Source organism: Clytia hemisphaerica, unplaced genomic scaffold, assembly GCF_902728285.1.
Source record: "Clytia hemisphaerica strain Z4C2 unplaced genomic scaffold, Clytia hemisphaerica genome assembly, whole genome shotgun sequence".
Classification (NCBI taxonomy): Eukaryota; Metazoa; Cnidaria; class Hydrozoa; order Leptothecata; family Clytiidae; genus Clytia; species Clytia hemisphaerica.
The window spans coordinates 2300633-2321271 of record NW_027103528.1 but is presented as its reverse complement, the minus strand read 5'-3'; the positions used below and the strand labels follow the sequence as shown (position 1 = coordinate 2321271).

Below are 20639 nucleotides of genomic sequence, written 5' to 3'. Positions count from 1 at the left end.
AAAAATATCGCAGCGCCATCATTCAAATCAGAAAGCGAAGATAGTATACGGCAGACTTTCTGACTATAGTAGAGACCACTTTTGTTTTCAGATTTCTGTAAAAAAATCTCTCAGGGATTACCGTAAGTTGGTCTAATGTCGACCGTCTTCTAATTTCGACATCCTTCTTTAGAGATAGGAATAATAAGAAGGTTGAAATCACTGATAGACTAAAAATTTCCCTTCATCGCGCTAATCAAAGTCAATCAGCAATTCCGACCTTCCTCAGTTTCTATTGTTCCTATATATAAAGAAGGGTGTCGAAAAATTAGAAACGGATGTCGACATTAGACCAACTTATGATGGTACTTGTCAATAGACCTTTTTTCAAAGAGGCCACCCTGTTGAGTAATTATGTAGTCCAGCAGAAAAACACTGATAAAACCATGCATAATTATTACAATATGCATGATACAGTAATTATGCATGGCTAGGACCCTGCCGACGCACCGGACTTAACGAACACCGGACACGCAAAAGTTCGGTGTGAAATGAGAATTTTTTTTACCACCGGACAATTTCTACACCGGACTTAAGGAAGTCGGAAGTCGGAAGTCCGGTGTCGGAGAAGGATTTTTTTCCCACCGGACAACCAAAACACCAGACATTAGCCTCCGTCTCGGAAGAGGACTGGGCCCGAATTTGCGGACGTTTTCACAGTTTCACTTTCGTTTTCGGCTATACGACAGCGTTTTCAAGCAGAAAGCAGAGGAAATCTGTGAAATTATGGCAGGGAATGCTAACCTATTTTTCCAGTGTTTCTCAAGATTGGAGCAAGATAATTGTTCTAGAAAGTTCATAAAGGCCTAATATTTTCAGATTAGTATGATTTCATCAGAAAAAACATTTACACCAAAGCTCCTTATTGATATGTGAAGGCTACCAAAAATAGCAATATCCTCCATCAGAACAACTTTAACATAAGGGACAAGGAGGACAGTCAAGAAGTCTACTTCTTTGTTGAAAATTTGCACAAAATACTTAGAGAAAATGGTACTATGGAAGCCCATTCCATACTCCTAAATGATAGTTGAAAGATCAGCAGTTGAGAGGGTTGATTAAAATAGAACTCAAAGCACAAAATAAAGTATACATATGTATTTGTCCAGAAAGAACTGGCATGTTGTTTGCTTTGTTTTGGTGTTTAAAAATATGTACTTATCAGTCCTAAAAAATACAAATTCGAATATAATGAGGGCAATGAGTCTGGTTAAATGTTACTATATTTACAAGAAAGGATTACTGAAAAAATACTACTGTATGTACTACTGATGAACTAAACTCAAAAACTAAAACTTTACCATAAATTTACATTACGACAATTTAAAAAACGACCCTGCCTATGCCCCGGACAGTCCGGGGCAAATGTCTGGGGTCTGAAAAAAATAACTTTTTCCCCGGACCTATGTCCGGGGCTCCAATTTTTGCGCCATAAATTTACCCCGGACGTATATCGCCGAGCACACTTTAAACCCCCGGACTAGGCAAGGTTAATAAATTAATTAAAAATAAAAAAACTAACTTTACTTACCTTTCTCTGTCTGATCAGGATCCATTTTTCAGCTTTCGGTTAGATTTTAGAATTTGATTGCTGAACAAACCACGCTTGAGATTTAAGGTTCAAATACAGGCCTCACACACGAAACGCCAAAATCAGGACATTACAAGATCTTTTGGAAGACGGCGTTTGTCCACGGAAGAATATTTCAATGAATTAGAAAAAAGCCCGCGCGGTCAGCGATTCTATAAAAAGCGACCGCGCGGGCTGTCTGGGGCGTCCGGGGTAGTCTCTCAAAAACAAATAATACGGACCCCGGGCACGCATCAAAAAAACCCCGGACTGTCCGGGGCATAGGCAGGGTCGTTTTAAAAATCCATCTTTAATAGCAACAAAGAAAAAAACACGGCTCAGAGCTAGTCAGAGATTCAATTCAGTAGGTATAGAGCTTTCAAAATTTGAAAACAGACACTGGATTGGTTATTACAAGACATACTATCCACACGGTTTTTTCGATTCATGAAAAAAATAAAGTATTTATCAAAAAAAGGTTCTCTTTTTTTTTGGTAATCAATTCCAACAAACAACAATCAATATAACAGTTTTTTGAAAACCATCCCACAGTGTAAACATTATCAACCAACTAAACCCTCACCGCCAAAATGGTAAAAATAAGTCAATATAATTTCTATCAACAATTTCTCGTAAAATGTTTTTTTCCAACATTCTGATACCAATCATGGCTGGAGGCATCATGTGTAGAGTGACTGTGTGGCATTTCATTGCTTTTAATGATCACGATACCAAACATTAACCAAACAAAACTGACGCCAAGCCAAATTTGTCGATTAAAAATTTCCATTAAAATTTATAATTGAAACTTATCTCGTAAAATGCTTTTTTCAACATTCTGGAGGTGTTCAAAGTTAGAGGTATCATATGTAGAGCCAAGCAATACATGAAAAGTCATTTGCTATCCCATTTGCCATGAGATATATGAGTCAACAAATCAAACAAAAACCAACAAATCATGTCTCTTCACTTTCATGTCACATCGTGTTTATATGGGGTATCAGAAAGCCAATCCACAAGAAGAGCCATCTTCCTTCATTATGGAGTGTTCCAAAACTATTGGTAGGTTGTTTGGAAGTAAAGAAATCCACACAGTTTGTTTTATTTTGAAGATTTAACTTGAAAACAAACTGCATCTTTCCAGTAAAAACTCATGTTTCAACCTGCTACATAACATTGGTCAGTCGGGTCTGCTACTAACATGTAATAGATTTATTATAGTCGAGCTTGAGAATCCGTAGGCAGAACTTGTAACATGTATTATGTGTATAATTATGTCAGTCGACTTGAACTATGATACATTACACACATTTCACTGGATGCATTTTCGCTGTGAAATTGTCCGCAAAATTTTCTGACCGCGTTCTGAGACGGAGCCTTATGAATTATGATGCCATTATGGTCAGTCAGCATGACATGACACAAAATGGTAGCTCTGAGGTGTGACTGAAGTGAGGCCTTAAATAGACTGAGTTCACACTGTGACATGATACTGAAAATGAGGCCATGGAAACCAGGTGTGCCTAACATACTAAAATAAAATAAATGAATAAATATAGCCTAGTCTAGCTAGCCTAGACTAATGGCACACAAATGAGATAAGTTACAGTAAGTATATGATAAATAAACACTATTTCCAAGGTGCAACAAATTTTTGTTTCATGATTTATAAATTAAATTTTGTACTTTTTATTTTTGTTTTTGAAATATATTTTGATAAAATTCACTTTACATTCCCCACCAAAAAGGGAAAAATTTAATTGACAAATTTCATGTCCACATTCTTAGCCATTTCGCCAAGCTCGACCATAAAATCACATTCATCAATAGGGTGAATAATAACAAGACTACGTACTGAACGATTCGTTTCTCGTATGATATCCTCGTTTTCGTTTCTGTATTGAATAACTGCTTTTCTCGGAAGCATGTCATCACCGAACTCCAGGCTTTTGATGATTCCATAGGTATATTGATTTGTTAACGTTGACTCTCGTTTGGTGAAAATTACAACATCACCGATATTGATTTTATCACTGTTGAACCATTTTGACTGTTTTCATAAGTTTGGGCACATGAACTAGCAACCAAACTTCGAACCATGAGTTGTAGATTTTTTGATTTTCCTTCATTATTCTGGTTGGATTGTCGCAGAAAATGGTGTTGTCAGGGCATCGTTCGTTATTACGACCCAACAAGAGACGATTCGGGGTGATCAAATCTAGACATTCGAAATCTCCTGTAATGTCACCGATGGCAATAGGAAGATTATTGATTTGATTTGCGATACTTGAGCTGAGTGTTTCCCATTGTAGTATAGATAGGCGATGATTTTGAAGGCTCTTCTCAATTGATTGATTGACCTCCTTGATTTTACGTTCAACCTTTCCGTGCATGTTGTGTCCTTGAACAGGGCATGCATCAAAATCAATGTGTAGGTTCTGCATCAACTTGGATCTCAGGTCATGGAGATCGATACGCATCTCCTTGCATCCCTTCAAAAGTTGACTACCCTCATCGCATAATAATAGGCGTTTTGGATAGCCATGGTCGCATGAAAATCTCGTGAATGCTTGTATGAAAGAGGTGGTTGAATAATCGTCCATGACTTTAATTTGATTGCAGATGTGTAGCACAACAGCAAAATACTATAAGCCATATTTTGACGGTAGTACGTTTGTGACTTGGTGAAAATGACTGATACGGTCCAGACAGATCTAACTGTGTGTAGTAAAATGAGGGAGCAATGGTTAGATTGAAGGATGATACTGGTCCCATTGCCATCTCCACAGTGCGTTTAGCAAGGTATCGACATCTATGGCAATTTCTCTTGATGTGTTTGATGAGCAATCTCCCTTCGATAACATGAACTTTTTTCAGAACATACCGATGGGTTGTTTCGATGCCGGAATGCTTGACGGTGGAATGATTCCAGTGGATATCCATGAGATGCTATACGCAATTGGTGAATATCTATCCAGCAATGGTACACAAAATGAATCGGTTGATAGATCCTTCATAATATCTGTGAATGCGCCAACAATCGATACACCTTTGCTTGGAAGAATTCTGCCTGTGTAGATTAAGATGCCGTTTTTGTCGGTTGAAATCTTCTCATACTTTGATTTGGAAGTGAAATGACGTACTTCATCTGATCCCTTTCTGTAGTAGTACATCTCAGCATCTGTGATTTCTTCATTGGTCAGAATAATGCTGTTCTTCTGTGATGATACATTCTGTGATGATACAATCTTGATTTGTCTCGAGCTCGCTTGACAAAATTTTTACAAAACGGATAACGTAAGCCATGATTCTGATAACAACTGTAAATTTGTGTTTTCATTGGATCCAGAAGGTACATGGAATATTCATACCGTTTCTTCATTTCATTGAGAATGCTTTCGGATGTGAACGAGACATAATGGAATGACTTCTCCTTTTGAACTTCTGATTGTTGCTGGGCTGTTAGCTTCAACTGGTCAGCAGATTGTGTTGGAAATTGAGATGATGGCAACCGCATCCATGGTAATCCATGATGATCCAATTTGAAGATTGGTCAACATCCTTGATTTGAGCTCCTGGTCTTGTACCAAGATCAGCAATGTTGTCGTTCGATTGAATGTAGGCCCACTGGTCCTTTGATGAAAAACGATTGATTTCAATGACACGGTTCCGGACCCATTCCTTCAATGGCTTTTGATCGTTACTGATCCAATGTAATGCGATTTGACTGTCTGTAAACTTCTTGGATGATACAACAAGTCCTTTGAATGATCTTTTGACGATTTCACTTGTGTATGCATTCAATAACGCAGCATACAACTCAGCTCTTGGTAAGATGTCTTTTGAACAGTTCTTGTGCGTGAGAAGACAAGTTGACAGGAATGAGAGCCATCTTTGAGACGGAATCGTGCATAGATACTAACACATACCAAGCTTTGACTTGCATCCCCAAAATCCAGAGTTTCGATTTGCATACCGACAGCATCCTTGGGTACGATTGATCGTTTGAAGCGGATGGATCCAATTTCTTGCATTGTTTCAAAATGATTGAGCCATACTTGTCGCAGCTCGTTGGGCAGGACATCATCCCATTGAAGTTGTCGTAGGTTTAGTTGTTGGAGGTCTAACTTCATTGCAGCCACAAGAGGTGGCAATCTTGCCAGTGAGGTCGTAGATCTCTGCAACCTTGAGATACATTGACGACGTGTGAGTTTTTCAGGAATGATATTCAATTGATCTTGATTCTTCTTGCCCTCTGTCTTTTTGGAGAAGTTGAGTTCAGAAATGTTAAGTGATACCTCATCTGTCTTTGGATACCATTTCAATCCTCCAACGATAATTGATTCACCATCATCAGTGAGGTCTGGTAGCGGATCTTCGCCAGTGAAAGTGACTCCTTTGAGACGGAAGCCTCCATGACCGATGACATATTCAAATTCATCTGCACGCTGATGGGCGATCTTGATTGACTCTTCTCCTGTTAAACAATCATCGACATAAACATCTTCATTGACGATGCGATAAACTTCAGGATATTGATCTTGAAATAAGTAGGCAATCTGACGAAGTCCTCGCTCCGCCTGATTTCCGCTGGATCTGATTCCATAGATTAGTGTTTTGATCACTTTTTCCATTGGTGTCTTTGATGAGTCAAGTTCTGGGTGCCAAATATAACGCTGATAGCACCAATGGTCTGGGTTGAGGTGGATAGTGTTGTACATCTTGCATACATCGGTATGTATGCCAATTCTATGAGTTGACCAGCGTAGCAGTACTTCTTGCAGCTTGTTTAGATTGTTGCTTCTTTGGCAAGGCAGTCGTTTAAGCTGTAACCAGATGCGGTAGGGAAGGAAGCATCAAATTACAATACGACATGGTGTGCTGAGCGAAGTTGATTTCCCAAACTGCACGCCATGGGATGAAGTTTTGAGTTGAGTTTGCGTGAAGTGATTGACGGATGTCTTCTGATAAGTTGCTGACATCACAAAGCCCATGCTTGTAGCTTGCTTCAGACTTCAGGATGTCTTCCTTGTCTTTGGAGCTGCGATCAATCTCAGCTGCTGGTAGTAGATCTTCTGTGCGATTGATTTGTTTGGGGTGAGCTTGACATCAGCTCTTCGATGAATGGCAGTTTCTGGCTGTGTCTGATTGTTGGTATCATTGTGAGGAAAATTGATGTTTTCTTGTTCTATCTCCTCCCTGATGGATTGCTTTGATGCTTGATTGCTTGCAGTCCTTGCAGCTTCTACAATTGACACAACGCTAGGTTATTTGAGCCAAATGATTCTGATGTGTCAAAATGCTTTCTGATGAGAATGCAGGCAGATATGATACGTCAGGATCAAATTGGAAACCAGAGTTTTACAATCGGAGTTGGCTGGTGAAGAAATGCTGAGCTCCTGGTTGTCAGAAAGAACACTGATGGATGCGGTTAAAGTAGGATGCGGACCTCCTATCACTCTCTCCCCGTGACGTCTTGAATGGAGATTTGTAAATTGCTAAGCCAGAATGAAGTTGATGTAATCTTAGGGTGATAACGTAATACGGCATACCGATAGAGGTGCACTTCTCCTCCAACTACTGATGGGGATGGAAGTGTCTTTGAATCTCGCAGAGGTTTGATGATCTTGGATGTCTTGAAATGTTTTATCGAGTGTGATTGTGGGAAAACAGCAGTGATTTCTCCATACATGTGCAGACATTGATGCCATTTGACCATTGTGGCATGGTATCTTTCCATGTACGTACCATAGGTTGAGTGAGTTGTGGTGTACCAACACCACTGATTTCATGATCGAGATGATTCTGAATAGCCACGGTCCGAGAGATTTCACGCAGAGTGCTGACAATGAAATCAAGCAGCCAAGTCGAAGAAGATTGTATATTGACGATTGTTGATCAGGATGATTGAAATAAGAAGATACTTGAGGAACGTCAACATCATTTATTGGGTTTGATTTGAAGCAGGCATTCAGAATGACAGGCTGATCTTGGCAAATGTTTTAGCCGCAGACTTCTAGTGCACGTTCCTTGACTTCTGCAAAACTCTTTTTTGGCTTGATGTCCTTATGTTCTTCGCATACAAGAACAGTTTTCTTGGGATGTCTTGTCGTGGTTTATGTGACAAAAAATCGTGTTTGCACGTCCCTCTTTGTGTTGCCAGTTGAATGTCAGCCCCTGGATAAGGCCTTGGAAGCGTAGGCCTTTCCCTTTGAGTAGTGAAGACGTTTGGCTGGTGTCAGTTCCACGAATTGCTGCCATGTGTTACTGGATAAGTCCTTTCCTTTTGGTCCAGAGTTGATATGTTATGTTGATCTCGAGTTGCGATGGTTCATGCTTGGTTTGGTGATGGCGGGTTGGAATTGTATCCTCCTCGTCGATTGTTTTGGATGACTCTGCTTATACTTTGATTTTTTGATGGTGGTCTTTTGACGAGGATCTGAGGACCCATGATATCACCTTTTGTTGTTGTAGCTTCAGTTCTTTCTCTAGGAATTCAACCAATCTCTTCCATATGACGTGAGGTGAGGTGCTTTCATCCATTGTTGATAACCATCTTGATAGGCGAGAATCTCCGAGCAGTGCGTAGATGCGTTGAATACCGTCCCCATAGTAGAGGTATTCCTGGATGTTGTGAGTATCCGCGATGAGAATGAGATCTTTGATGAGGTTGATGACTTTGCTCAATGCGAACGCAATATTGTCTGCGCCCTTGATCTTTGAAATATTGTCGATGGTGTTGAGTTGATTCAACTTCCTAGTCAGTAGATGTTTAACGTCTCCGTAGGCAAATTGAAGTTGTCCCCAGATACTCTCGATATCGGTAAGACTTTTGACCATGCTCAGAGCAGGGTCTTTGAGATAGTTGTTTTTGAGCAAGTCAGGTAGCAAATGTCGAGGAGTAGATCTCTCATGAAGCTTAACAAAGTTTGATTTGAACGTATAAAAATCGATACTGGAATCACTTGAGCCGGAAAATTTTCGAGGCGAATGTTCAGTTTTGATTCAGTAAAAGACTTAACTTTGTAGACGTCACGGTCTTTCACAAGTTTGAGAAGTTGAGTGGTGTAGCTTGACTTGGATTTCAGCAATGAATCGTATTGTTCACCAAGGTCCTTAATTTCAGTTACGTCCTTGGTTTCTGAGACTGGTGTTTGAAGAATAGATTCATACCTCTCTGCAGCTTTGTCGACTTTCTCAGCTTTTGATGATAGTTCAGCTTTTAACTGGATAAGTTCATTGTCAGTTAAATCATTAAAGGTAATATCAAAATCCTTTTTAAGTTCATTTATAGTTCTTTTCAACTCACTGATTGCAAAACGTCTGGATTGCTCCTTGAAATTGGTGACGTCCAGAGTGGGTTGAATTGATTTGATATCTGGTTTGAGGTTCTTTGAATCCTTGAAGTATTCCTTGATTGCAAGTAGGGTGGCATTAATCTCATGTAATAATTCAGGGTTGCTTTTGGCTTTCTTCAAGATCCCATCAAGACGGTATAATTTATTTCGTAGGGCTTGAAGTCGCTGGATGGTGACTGAGATGTGATCTGCATTTTCGGCAATGATGGGATTTTCATCGATCAGGTCAAGTGCTTCATGCATTAAAACGTGTGCATCTAGTTCTGTATCTTCTATGGAACGAGACGATTGATTAATTGATTGAGAACTTGTGTTTGGGTTAGACGACTCATCGGGTTGAGACATTTCGTCGTTTGAAGTTGGCGTCAAATAGACTCTTTGACCGGTTGAGTTGAGTTGTGAGTAGTCAATGCGCTTGATAGTGCGTCTTGACCGGTTGGTTGACATGTAAATCGTTGAAACGTTGGTAACTGTTCAATGCGTTCTGTTTGAATGTGGCGTTACAGGAAATGACACTGTTTGTAACTTTGTTTGATTGATTTTGTTGATGTGTTCAAACTGTAGAAATAAATAACAAAGGTCTATGAGTATTGTGTTTATAAAAAATAAGTCTAAGTTCAAAAATGAAAATGTCTGAATTCAATGAAAAAGTATAAGTCTGATTGAAAAATGAAAAAGTATAAGTCTGATTGAAAAAGTTAAGTTCTTAAATGAAAATAAAGGCTTGAATGAAATACTGAACCTATGAATCATGTCAAGGCAAGGCCCTAATCTATCAGTGTGAACTGAAAGAACAAAACAAAATGGCTGCCTAAAAGCAAAAACAAGATGGCTGCCAAAGAACAAGAACAAGAAATGAAACCTACCAGGTAGCCAATATAAAAATGCTGTGAATGAATTGACTATTGATTGACTTGAGTTGAAGTTGAACATTGACACATTGAATTGAAAATTACTTTAAGGTTAGAGCCTTATGAATTATGATGCCATTATGGTCAGTCAGCATGACATGACACAAAATGGTAGCTCTGAGGTGTGACTGAAGTGAGGCCTTAAATAGACTGAGTTCACACTGTGACATGATACTGAAAATGAGGCCATGGAAACCAGGTGTGCCTAACATACTAAAATAAAATAAATGAATAAATATAGCCTAGTCTAGCTAGCCTAGACTAATGGCACACAAATGAGATAAGTTACAGTAAGTATATGATAAATAAACACTATTTCCAAGGTGCAACAAATTTTTGTTTCATGATTTATAAATTAAATTTTGTACTTTTTATTTTTGTTTTTGAAATATATTTTGATAAAATTCACTTTACAGGCTAATGACTAGACTAGTAAACTAGTCAGTTATTACTTATAATAAAACTGTCAATCAAATAATGTAAACACTAATTAAATATTCAGCGCGCGTAAGAGAAAAGGAAAATAACCGACTAGAAGCTTCTTCCAACGCCTTTTTTTCTTCACCTAAATTCGTAAGGAGAGACATACAGATTTCTGTATGTCTGACCCGTGCGGGATTGCATTTATTTTTCTTTCTGTTTATTATATTTTTGGAAATGCTCATTTATTTATATGTTCCCATGTTTAATGCTACTATTAAATATCATTTAGTCAAAAAAGTTGGATGGATTCTCAAAAACCTAAAAAAAGTTTTAAAATTAAACAACGTTTTTAAAGGGAAGAAGCTTCTAGTCGTTGAAATTCAGAAAAGACACGCAACCTCACCTCTTCGATTCTTTTTATTTGGAGCTTGAATTTTTTGTATTTGGGTCTGTTTTCAACGACTAGTTTACTAGTCTAGCTAATGACCAGTCCGGTGCGCCCGGTGTTTCTAAATTTTTTGTTTCACAAATGTCCGGCGTCCAGAATTCCCTGTATGCAACACCGGACTGACACCAGACTTGTTACGTCCGGTGTAGCGAAAGGATACTTTTTGCCACCGGACAAATACACCGGACAGTCCGGTGCGTCGGCAGGGTCCTGCATGGCTTTATCATTGTTTTTATGGCTGGACTAAATAATTATTCAACAGGACATCCTCTTTGAAAAAAGGTCTATGTACATGTACACATGTGTTGTGTAAACTTGTCACTATTGTATTGTTGTAAAGGAAAAGATAAAAGAGGTAAGACTAGCATAGTTTTTAATCCTGATGAGAGTGTGAAGTTTAGAACTGGGCCTTCCTTAGACTACTAGTGTGACTTTTGTGAAATTTTTATGATAAGATGGTTTCTTCGAAAACTTTTTAAGTTAAAACCTGACAAACCCATAGAATATAACTAACTACTTACTAATTATACCGAACATTCTAACATTTTCAAGCAGAGGTATAAAACTTTAAATTTTTTTTAGTTCTCAGATTTTCGCTTTTCGCAACAACTTGCGCCATTTTGTTGATGTTTACATGATTTCGCGCCATAAGTTAGACTCTCCGCCACAGTTGTTTTAATTGTACAGAATTGCAATCATTTTAATAATCCAATCCTGGAGGATGTCTCAACCGATGTAAATCTAATTTACTAAAAAATTATGAATTTTTTTAAAATGTTATACCTTGAGATCGAGATTTTATTTCCAAATTACTAACACATAACAAAGAAAGTATAAACGGTGGAGTTCTTCTCCATTTCAGTGCCAATTCGTCCACATTCCTTCTGCGCATGTGTGCGAGGGTCTTCGCACTTTCCTCTTTCATTTCACTCACGTTTGTCGTAGAAAGTCACTGGAGGCAGAGATCTTCCAAGCCAATTAGGCTACCTTGTACCTCTTTTTTACTTAGTTTTATATCATAATAAATAAAAATGATCAACACTGTTCGATTGGCTCCACTCATGAGGCAAGCTGTAAGTATGATTTACTCCAACTTAGATGTCAAGTATCTGTAAACATGCACCTGATTTCAATATGGTTACAGGAGGATTTCTAAACAAACTCTGTATTGTTTTTGTTATCAGCAAAATTTACCAGAAGAGTATGAGATTTATGGATTTTCTATTAGTATTTCATAAACTATCTGGGTTGCTTTTGCTCAATTTTGCTCAATTGCTTAGGTTGCACCATTTGTAATTAGGTTTCTAAACTTGGTGTCCCTTCCTTCGGGTAAATATATGTTTTGAATTTGAATTGAATTGAATTTGAAGAGCTCTATCACGTGATATATAGGTTTTTTTTTGTTATTGAAGACCCACAGAAATCATGACTTTTTGGTCTTAAGATTGCCTGAAAAAGCAAAAAAATGCAAATTACTCTTGGCGGCAATCACAAATATTTTCATTTTGCGTCCTCGTTGGTAGCGACTCCAGAAGTCATGCAACTTTCGTTGACGTCAAACCAAATGTTTCATTTTTCCGTGAACTTTGAACCCTTGGAACTTTTATTCAATGTATGCTAAAGCGTTCCGGTTTTTACTAAATGAAAGCCCGTGATCTTAGCTTTCCAGCGGTATATAACACTGTGGACACGGGCTAGACGGCAAATTGGTAAAATGCCGAACGTTTTGCAACATTTTGAAAATTGTTTGCTGACGGGAGAAAAAAAATTTACAACTATCGAAGAACAAATGTGTCTGGAAACAGAGGAAAATGTATTTGGAGGCTGAAACTTTGTATGTTTATCAGAAAAAGGGTGAGGAATTCAAAAATCACAATCGCTGCTAATTCTAGTTCTTTCATTTTCATGCAGTTTTTTTAACTTTTTTGCTTCTTTAGCATGGGAATGTCCCAAAAAAAAAGTTTTTTTTTCTGCCGAAATGGATTTTCTTTTCATTTGGGGTTTCTCCTTTCAGAAAAACTTATTCTTTACTCATAAGTTTTTGTTCCTCCATTTCCAGAGGCCCCTTGAAAATGGGTCCTACCACCTTTTTTGACTCATTTCAACCTTTTCCAAGCTATTTTCTTCAAAAACAAAAATAAAACAAAAATAAAACAATGCAATGTCTTCTTTTTTTCAAAAAAAGATATATCTTTCGTTATTTTGATTTAAATATACTAAATATTTTACAAATATTTTTATATAATAATAATTTAACACCATCAAAGAATTCTCCCTCCAAATTTGAGGTAGAACTATATATAACATCATGGGGTTTTGTGAATGTGCTGGAAAGATATTGGTTCTTGAAAGGTCAATAAATGGCCCATTTTGGATTAAAATTTGATGAAACAATGAAAATCACAAATATGAATAATATATTATTCTCATCGTATTTCAACATATTGCCACCAAAACAATTATTAAATTACTAAATAAAATCATATACTGAAAAATTAGTACTGTTTAAACAATATGGACATTTTTTGAAAAAAATGAGAATGAAACATTTTTGAAAAAAAATCTGTTAGTATTTTTCCTTTGGCTATTTCTAAGGTATGACTAAGTCTAAAATTAAATTTTAGCAGCTAAATATTACCAGATGACTTGTTTGAACATGTCATATAAACATCAAGTTGATTGATGAACAAGTTTTGGAGAAAAGATGATTTTAAAACGCCAACCTGGATTTTCCGTCACGGCGCAACGCAAACTTTAAAGTACACTAAAAAATTACCTTGGTGTTTTAGAGTGAATTCTTTTAGTGATTCTCAACAGTCCTATAAGTCTAATATTTTAAACATTTAAAAACTGAAAAATTTCTGCTTTGTTCAATTTTATTTAGAAATTATGATTTTCCGTCACGGCGCAACGGAATTTTAGACCCCCAAAAAACTCCATTGGACATCTGAAATGGCTTAATTTCTTCAGTAACTTCAAAATTATCAATATTTAAAAACATTTGGTAAGGTAAACTACTTTGTAGCCTTTATATACCCATTTTGTAAAAAATCTTAATTTTTGTGAGCTTTCCAGGGATTTTAGCCTGGAAATCGGAAATCTGGTCATAACTTTTCGATGGAGCATGTTCCTGCTCAGATTTTTTCACATATTGTTCATGAAATGATATTCTTTATGTCTATATAAAAATTTTTGACATTCTGAAAACTTCATTTTTTGCCATTTTTCAGATTTTTTGGGACGAGCTTTTTGCTTATTGCTAAATCAGATCTTTTTACCCTACCCACCATCCAAAGGGCTTATGGTGCGTTCAGCTTATCTACTCCTCGACGGGTGCGACGACAGGCGTCAGCTAGTTTATATCCTATTTTTATCCTAGACCAGCTTTGCATATTTATGTTTGTATTTCAGAAGTAAATAGGTGTAAATAAGATCATTTTCTTCGTTTGCTCAAAAATTTAATCTCTACAATTGGAACTTGAAAGGTTCTCAGGCCATCATCATGGAAGCTTTAAAGTTTTTTTAAATTTTTTTTGCTGATAAATGGGAGCAGTTTTTTTTTATGTATAGACAAATTTTATCAAACGATACCTTCGTAACTGGGTATTTTATATTCACCTTTTCATATTTCTGTTTATTAAATTGATTGATCCATCCAAAAAGGTTTATGGTGATAGTATAGTTTGGTTACAATGAAATTTTAAAGTCCTTATTTCAAATTTACCTTCTTCAACGATATGGAAATGAGATTAGTTTATTTAGTTCAAAATAAAAGTAATGGTATTATCAAAAGATAAGGATTGACATCAACATTTGCAAGAAATCACCTATTTAGGACGCTTAGAAGGCAAAAATTTTCTTTGTCGCCGAACCATTGAAACTCAATTTTTAAGACCAAAACAGTGGTAAGGAAAAGTGCTTGGAAATTACCCTGTTTGAGCCTCGAATTGTTCTTATCCTGTTCTTATTTATACAGAGTGTCTTCGGGACCTTGAAAACCTTGAGTTGGGCCAACTGTTATGATCGCCATTCCTCCAAGAAGACCCCTCGCTCTAAGCTTGGATTTTGTGGGAAAAGGCTTGAAAACAACTATCAATGTCAGCAGCTTAAAGTAGAGAACCGCTTCTCAATAGTGTTTAGATCATTAGTGCATGCCTGAAATTAGCTTTAATTACAAAGTTGAATTTGATTTTGAAAACTGTATTGAGGGCAACCTGACAGCTTATACTTCACATTTTATAATATTGCAATAATCCATCCTGATGGAAATGTGCTGCCCGTAGGATTGAAATTCACGAACGTTTATTTATTTGCAAAACATTCTTGACAAAATGGTCAATATGTGAAACTTCTGAATATAAACTTCTGATACACTTTGCTTGATTTACTTTCACTATCAATCGTAATTCATTTTTTGTGGGAAAAGCCAATATCAAATATAACTGATTATTTCAAAAATATATTTCAAACCCAAAAAATTTAAAAATCCATAACTCGTAGTTTCATGCTCTAAGCAATCATCAGATGTAACTAAAAATTAAAAAGCTGTGTGAAAACATATGTTACAAAATTGGTAAAATGCTGATTAAAAAGTCGTAAAAAAGTGATAAAATCGTAAAACTATGAATTGTCACGAGGGACATCAAATGTGTCCAGAGGGACGTCTTTAAAGTTTTTTTAAAAAGAATTTGCTCATATGACGGCACGTGGAGATTAGTTCGGTTCTTTTGTTTATAAGTTTGTCTTTGGAAGTAATTATGCGGTACTTTTCGGTCATGCAAAGGTTGCACGATTTGGGTGATTGATGACTTTCCAGGATAACAGGGCGAAATGTTTTTGCGCTGTAGTTTGTTTGTGTTGGTTCCATCTCGTTTTGAAGGTATTTTCGGTAAGGCTGATGTAGTTGACACCCCCGTTGTCTGGGGAGGATTTTACCGTGCATTGGTATATTAAATGCCTATCCAGACAGTTTCCGTTTAGAGGACATTCATTTTTTTTATTTTTTTTTTTTTTATCGAGCACTCTTTGAATATGATTTCACCTTATTTGATTAACTGATTATTTCTAAAGTTTCTACTCGGAGTGGTACCACAATTTGTCCACTCTTTAATCAAAATCATAAAAATGTTCATCAGGGCTACTTTTTTAACAACATTAGCTTGCAGCTTGTAAATTTGTTGTAGTTAACACAAAGTAGTTTAAACTAAAAGTTTGGTGTATTTGATATCTGGATAACCCAGTCTCACCAAAAGATTAAATGTAAATACATTTAGATACATCTCTTTTAATTGCAAAATTGCAAAGACCATCAATATTCAGATTCTTATCAAGCATATTACATTTGCCAACAGCTATCTAACTGGTCAGCCTCTACTGACGTGTCTGTATCATCATTAAAAGATCAACACATTTAAAAAATAAGGAGACTTTAATTGGGGTTCTGGTCCTTCTGCACGCTATGTCATCGTAACATAAATTTTCGTACATAGTTGAGTGACCACAGCTAATTTCATACTGGTAAAGGAAATCAATGTTGTCATAATCTACAATCCCTGGACAGTCATAAAATTACATTCTTTCTTATTTTAGGCCAGAGTCACAATGCAACAAAGCAAACAAGGAGCTGGTATGTAATTATTTATGTTGTTGTACCAATATCAACTTTAACAAGACTAACAAGATTTAACAGTAAATGGAATGTCGAATGCCTTCTATAACAGATATGCAAAATAGATACAATGGAAGGTTAGGGATAGCAGGTCAACTTTGAAAACCCCAACCCCAAAACATGATTGCTAGCAGATTGACAAATATGAATGGGCTCTTCCAGAAAATGTCTGTACATGGAGGTGGAGGATATAGTATCTGGGGGTAGTAAAAAACCTTCAAGATTTGACACCCCCCCCATATTCAAATTTTTCTTGAAAAGCCCAATGGTTTCAATCGTAATATAAATTAAAACAATTCATCAATGCAAGGTTGTGTCTTCTAAACGTGAACTGATAGTATGTGCTGAATAAACAAGTTTCTTTTATATATTTTTGTTTGTTTTAGCTTTGGCAAGAATGCAACCTGCTGTAAGTTATACATTTTTATTCTGATTGGTAATTTAATCATCTATATCAATTATGGGGCCTTGAGGTGGTAAAAAGTTTCCCTACAAAACAAGGGTCGACTAAAATATTACATTTTTCAAATGAGCCTAGGAATGTTACAAGAGTAAAGTTGGGCTAGTTTGGTCAGCCTGTTAAGATATTGTGCAATGACGATTAGATGTAGGGCAGCTCAGTGTAGATTACATTTTCTATTTTAGATTACCCAAGGACTACACACAAGTTCGGCAAATCGTGATATCGAACAAGCCGCTAAATTTATTGGAGCTGGTGCTGCCACCGTAGGATGTGCTGGTACACGTTTTTTTTTTTTTAAGAAACACACTTTTAAGAAACATGAGGCTCAGAATGCCTAAAAATTAAGAAACATCTAAGAAACATGCTAAGGCTGAGAATGACAAAATAACATTTTTTAATTCGGTTGTTTTTAAGAACCTTCCAATCCAGCCTTCAATATGGCTGATTATGGTCAAAAAGTTTAGAAACATGTAAGAAACATTTAAGGCTCAAAAGGCCGATTTCTTAAGAAACATTGAGGCTGCTTGGTAAAACTAGTTTCTTAAAAAAAAAAAAACGTGTAAGTGTACTTTGAAGAAAAAGTTTCTATTTCTTTTGAGGCTGGACTTCAAAAAATGCCGGTTTGCCCTCATTTTAAGTCCAGCCTTGAAAGGTTTTATCCAAGGGGCCGTCCACATAGTACGTATGCACTAAGGGGAGGGGGTCTTCTCAAAAGCGTATGCTTGCATGCAGGGGGAGGGGAGGGGTCAAAGGAAAGTGTACGTACACAGAAATTTTTCTCATAGCCCTTTTTTGCTTGTAGAATCTCTTAAAAGAGAAAAAAGTTATTGTTCGTTATGAAAAGCAATCTTTCTCTTACGCTTCTTATACGCATTGAGGAAAAGAAAAAGTTTCATGTATGAAATAAAGGTCCCAAACAAACGATTTGAATTCGAAATTTTCTTCAACTGAGGGGGGGGGGGAATGAAAAAGTACGTACTTACCAGGAGGGGGTATAGCCATTTACGTACGCTTGCGTACAGGGAGATGGCCCATAGTTCGTACGCACTAAAATGTCGAAAATAGAGTACCCCCTTCCCCTTGAATTCAAAGCGTTTGGTTCGGACCTTTATTTCACACATGAAACTTAAACTCAATGTTCATTAAGAAACTTTTTCTTTTCCTTGATGCGTATAAGAAGCGTAAAAGTCCAGAAGAAAACAAGCAAAGAAGGGCTATGAAAACATTTTTCTCTGCGTACGTACATTTTCCCTTAACCCCTCCCCCTCTACGCAAGCATGCGCTTTTGAGAAGGCTCCTCCTCCTCCCCCCCCCCTTAGTGCGTACGTACTATGTGGACGGCCCCATGTGGACAGCCCTCAAGTATAAGATTTCTTTTGGATTCAATTTTTGCAGTAAACATTCTTAGTGATCTCACAAATTTAAATCTCTGAAAAATTAATCTGATTTAAAGTTTTGAATAAATGTTTTGATTTTCCTATACTTGAATTCATTGCACTAGATGTAAAAAAGTCATTGTTTTCCCCATTCTTTCAGGATCTGGTGCTGGTATCGGAACAGTTTTCGGAAGTTTGATCATCGGTTATGCTCGCAACCCATCTCTAAAACCACAACTTTTCTCATATGCCATCTTAGGATTTGCTTTATCTGAAGCTATGGGACTGTTCTCCCTTATGATGTCATTTTTGATCTTATTCGGTTTGTAAATGCTAATGATTTGTAAATTGGTTAAATAGTACTACTTTCACCCACAAATAAATTGAAAATTCCCAATTTATATATTACCTTGTCAGTCGTTACTGTTTTATTGCCTCCCTTTACATCACAATCATAAATTTTCGCAAAGCATTGTGCGTTACCTACCTCAAGGAATTAATTTTGTCGAGCAGAGACCTACTAGTAGGGGGAAATTTTTTTTAGGTCGCTCGATTGTTTTGGTCAAAGCACTTGTTAAACATTTTTGGAAAGCTAAGGGGTAGGGGAATCAAAATAACTTAGTTTCCAATTTTAGGCAAAAATTATAGGGTCAAAAATTAATGAACATTTTAGCTCGAGAAAACGGAGACCTGTTGTATATTTTTGGAATAATTAAGAATAAAAGATATATTGTGAGGAGTCTGCTAAATCACGTGCCCTATTTTTTCACGTGTTCTGAATTTTTCACATTTACTATTTTTTTCAAGGAAAAATCAAACATCCGATATCACGTGAAAATTGGCAAAAATCAAGATTGTCTCGTACAACTTTTCGGGAATGGTTTACCCCTTTTTCATGTGCCCTTAAATTTTCACGTAGCTTTTTGTTTTTCACTTGTCCTAAATTCTTCGGTGTAAGCAGGATTTTGCAAACTGAGCGGAGTACACGTTTTTTTTTTTAAGAAACTAGTTTCACCAAGCAGCCTCAATGTTTCTTAAGAAATCGGCCTTTTGAGCCTTAAATGTTTCTTACATGTTTCTAAACTTTTTAACATAATCAGCCTCATGGAAGGCTGGATTGGAAGGTTCTTAAAAAAAACGAGTTAAAAAATCTTATTTTCTCATTCTCAGCCTCAGCATGTTTCTTAGATTTTTCTTAGTTTTTAGGCATTCTGAGCCTCATGTTTCTTAAAAAAAAAAACGTGTATTACACTTGCACCTTTACTTTACTTTAAATTGCATTTTAACGCACAAAATTCTCGAGTTTCAAATTAAAATTAAAAATGCGAGTTGCAAATTTAGTATAAAGTGATACTTTTTATATAAGAACAAATATCATTGTCATTATTTTTCAAAGCTATATGCTTTTATTAAAAATAAAAAAAAAAAAGAAATCAGTAAAAAGCGAGCAAAAATGTAGTCTAGCATGCTAGACGACTTAACTCAGTAAAAAATAGGAAGTAGAAAACTTGACAGGAGCATCAATATAGTCGTCTAGAATATTTTGTGCACAACAAACTTTTCATAAAAATTCTCTTTTTTCATGTTTTTGGATAACATTTTCAGGGGGTCTTGTTGGTTTGTTTTTTTTTGTTTTTTTTTTCTTTCACTTAGAAATTCTCATTGGCTGAAATTTTTATTTGTTTATATATTTTGTTGTATATGATTGTTTTCTCACCCCGCAGAAATCTGCGGGCCCTGCTGGAACTCCCGTAAGCTACGGAAACCACCTTAGCCCAGTCGTTTATTTTAACCATATCCCGACATAAAAATTTCCCGCTTTCAACAAAAACGTTATAAACGACTGGATTCCCAGTCTAGCAAAAATGGTACTTGAGTTTTTCGATAAATCAAATGCATCCGAATTGTATGTTCCACGCAGATGTAACGTTTCTGCATTTTTTCGCAAATATTATTTTTTGAGCTGAGTTCTGATTGCTAAAAACTTAAAGTAGAGAATTTACGTCATTTGAATTTAAACTTTGCTTTCGCCGCTAGGCGCACGTGGTGGTCAACGGTTATAGCTGTAAAAATTGTAGTCGAAACAAGGGGCAATTATCTTGTCACTAGCGAGTACTTGTCAACATCAAGGATTTATTATACACTGGATTTAAAAGTAACAGATTTTTTCCGATTTCTTGTGTACTAGCTATGTCCGCAGTAATGATATTATTGTTCACTCTCCTTCCCTCGTTAAATGATTTTTCGAAGCATTTTTAACCGGAAATTTTCAAACTTCAACCTCAAAAAAACCACCTTGCCATCACGTGCCTCCAAAGGATTTTCCTACCACAGTGGAGCCAAGACACTCAAGTCTTATTTATGTTAATTTCAGCTCTTCTTG

The 20639-nt window shown here is 36.5% G+C and overlaps 2 protein-coding genes across 2 annotated transcripts; one reads left to right on the top strand and one right to left on the bottom strand.

Annotated features, from left to right (window-relative positions):
• Positions 1-8071: 8071 nt before the first annotated feature.
• On the bottom strand, positions 8072-10287 carry LOC136799530 (uncharacterized). The gene is made up of 2 exons (XM_067056249.1): positions 9834-10287; positions 8072-9525 (listed from the first exon to the last, which is right to left on the bottom strand). The coding sequence occupies exon 2, from the start codon at positions 9412-9414 to the stop codon at positions 8452-8454; it is 963 nt and encodes a 320-aa protein (XP_066912350.1). The 5' UTR covers positions 9415-9525; positions 9834-10287; the 3' UTR covers positions 8072-8451.
• A 1390-nt stretch (positions 10288-11677) lies between these two features.
• Positions 11678-18657, top strand: LOC136799529 (uncharacterized). Its single transcript, XM_067056248.1, has 5 exons — positions 11678-11822; positions 16339-16375; positions 16804-16826; positions 17063-17156; positions 18417-18657. Exons 1-5 carry the CDS (start codon positions 11781-11783, stop codon positions 18584-18586), a joined length of 366 nt encoding a protein of 121 aa, XP_066912349.1. The 5' UTR covers positions 11678-11780; the 3' UTR covers positions 18587-18657.
• The last annotated feature ends 1982 nt before the right edge of the window (positions 18658-20639 follow it).

What these genes read in the sequence shown, in the direction of transcription:
- LOC136799529 (XM_067056248.1), top strand. Translation starts at nt 11,781, where the DNA reads ATGATCAACACTGTTCGATTGGCTCCACTCATGAGGCAAGCT. An exon ending in CTCCACTCATGAGGCAAGCT is followed by an intron (nt 11,823 to 16,338) that starts GTAAGTATGATT and finishes TTCTTATTTTAG; the next exon opens with GCCAGAGTCACAATGCAACA. An exon ending in TGCCACCGTAGGATGTGCTG is followed by an intron (nt 17,157 to 18,416) that starts GTACACGTTTTT and finishes CCATTCTTTCAG; the next exon opens with GATCTGGTGCTGGTATCGGA.
- LOC136799530 (XM_067056249.1), bottom strand. Translation starts at nt 9,414, where the DNA reads ATGTCAACCAACCGGTCAAGACGCACTATCAAGCGCATTGACTACTCA.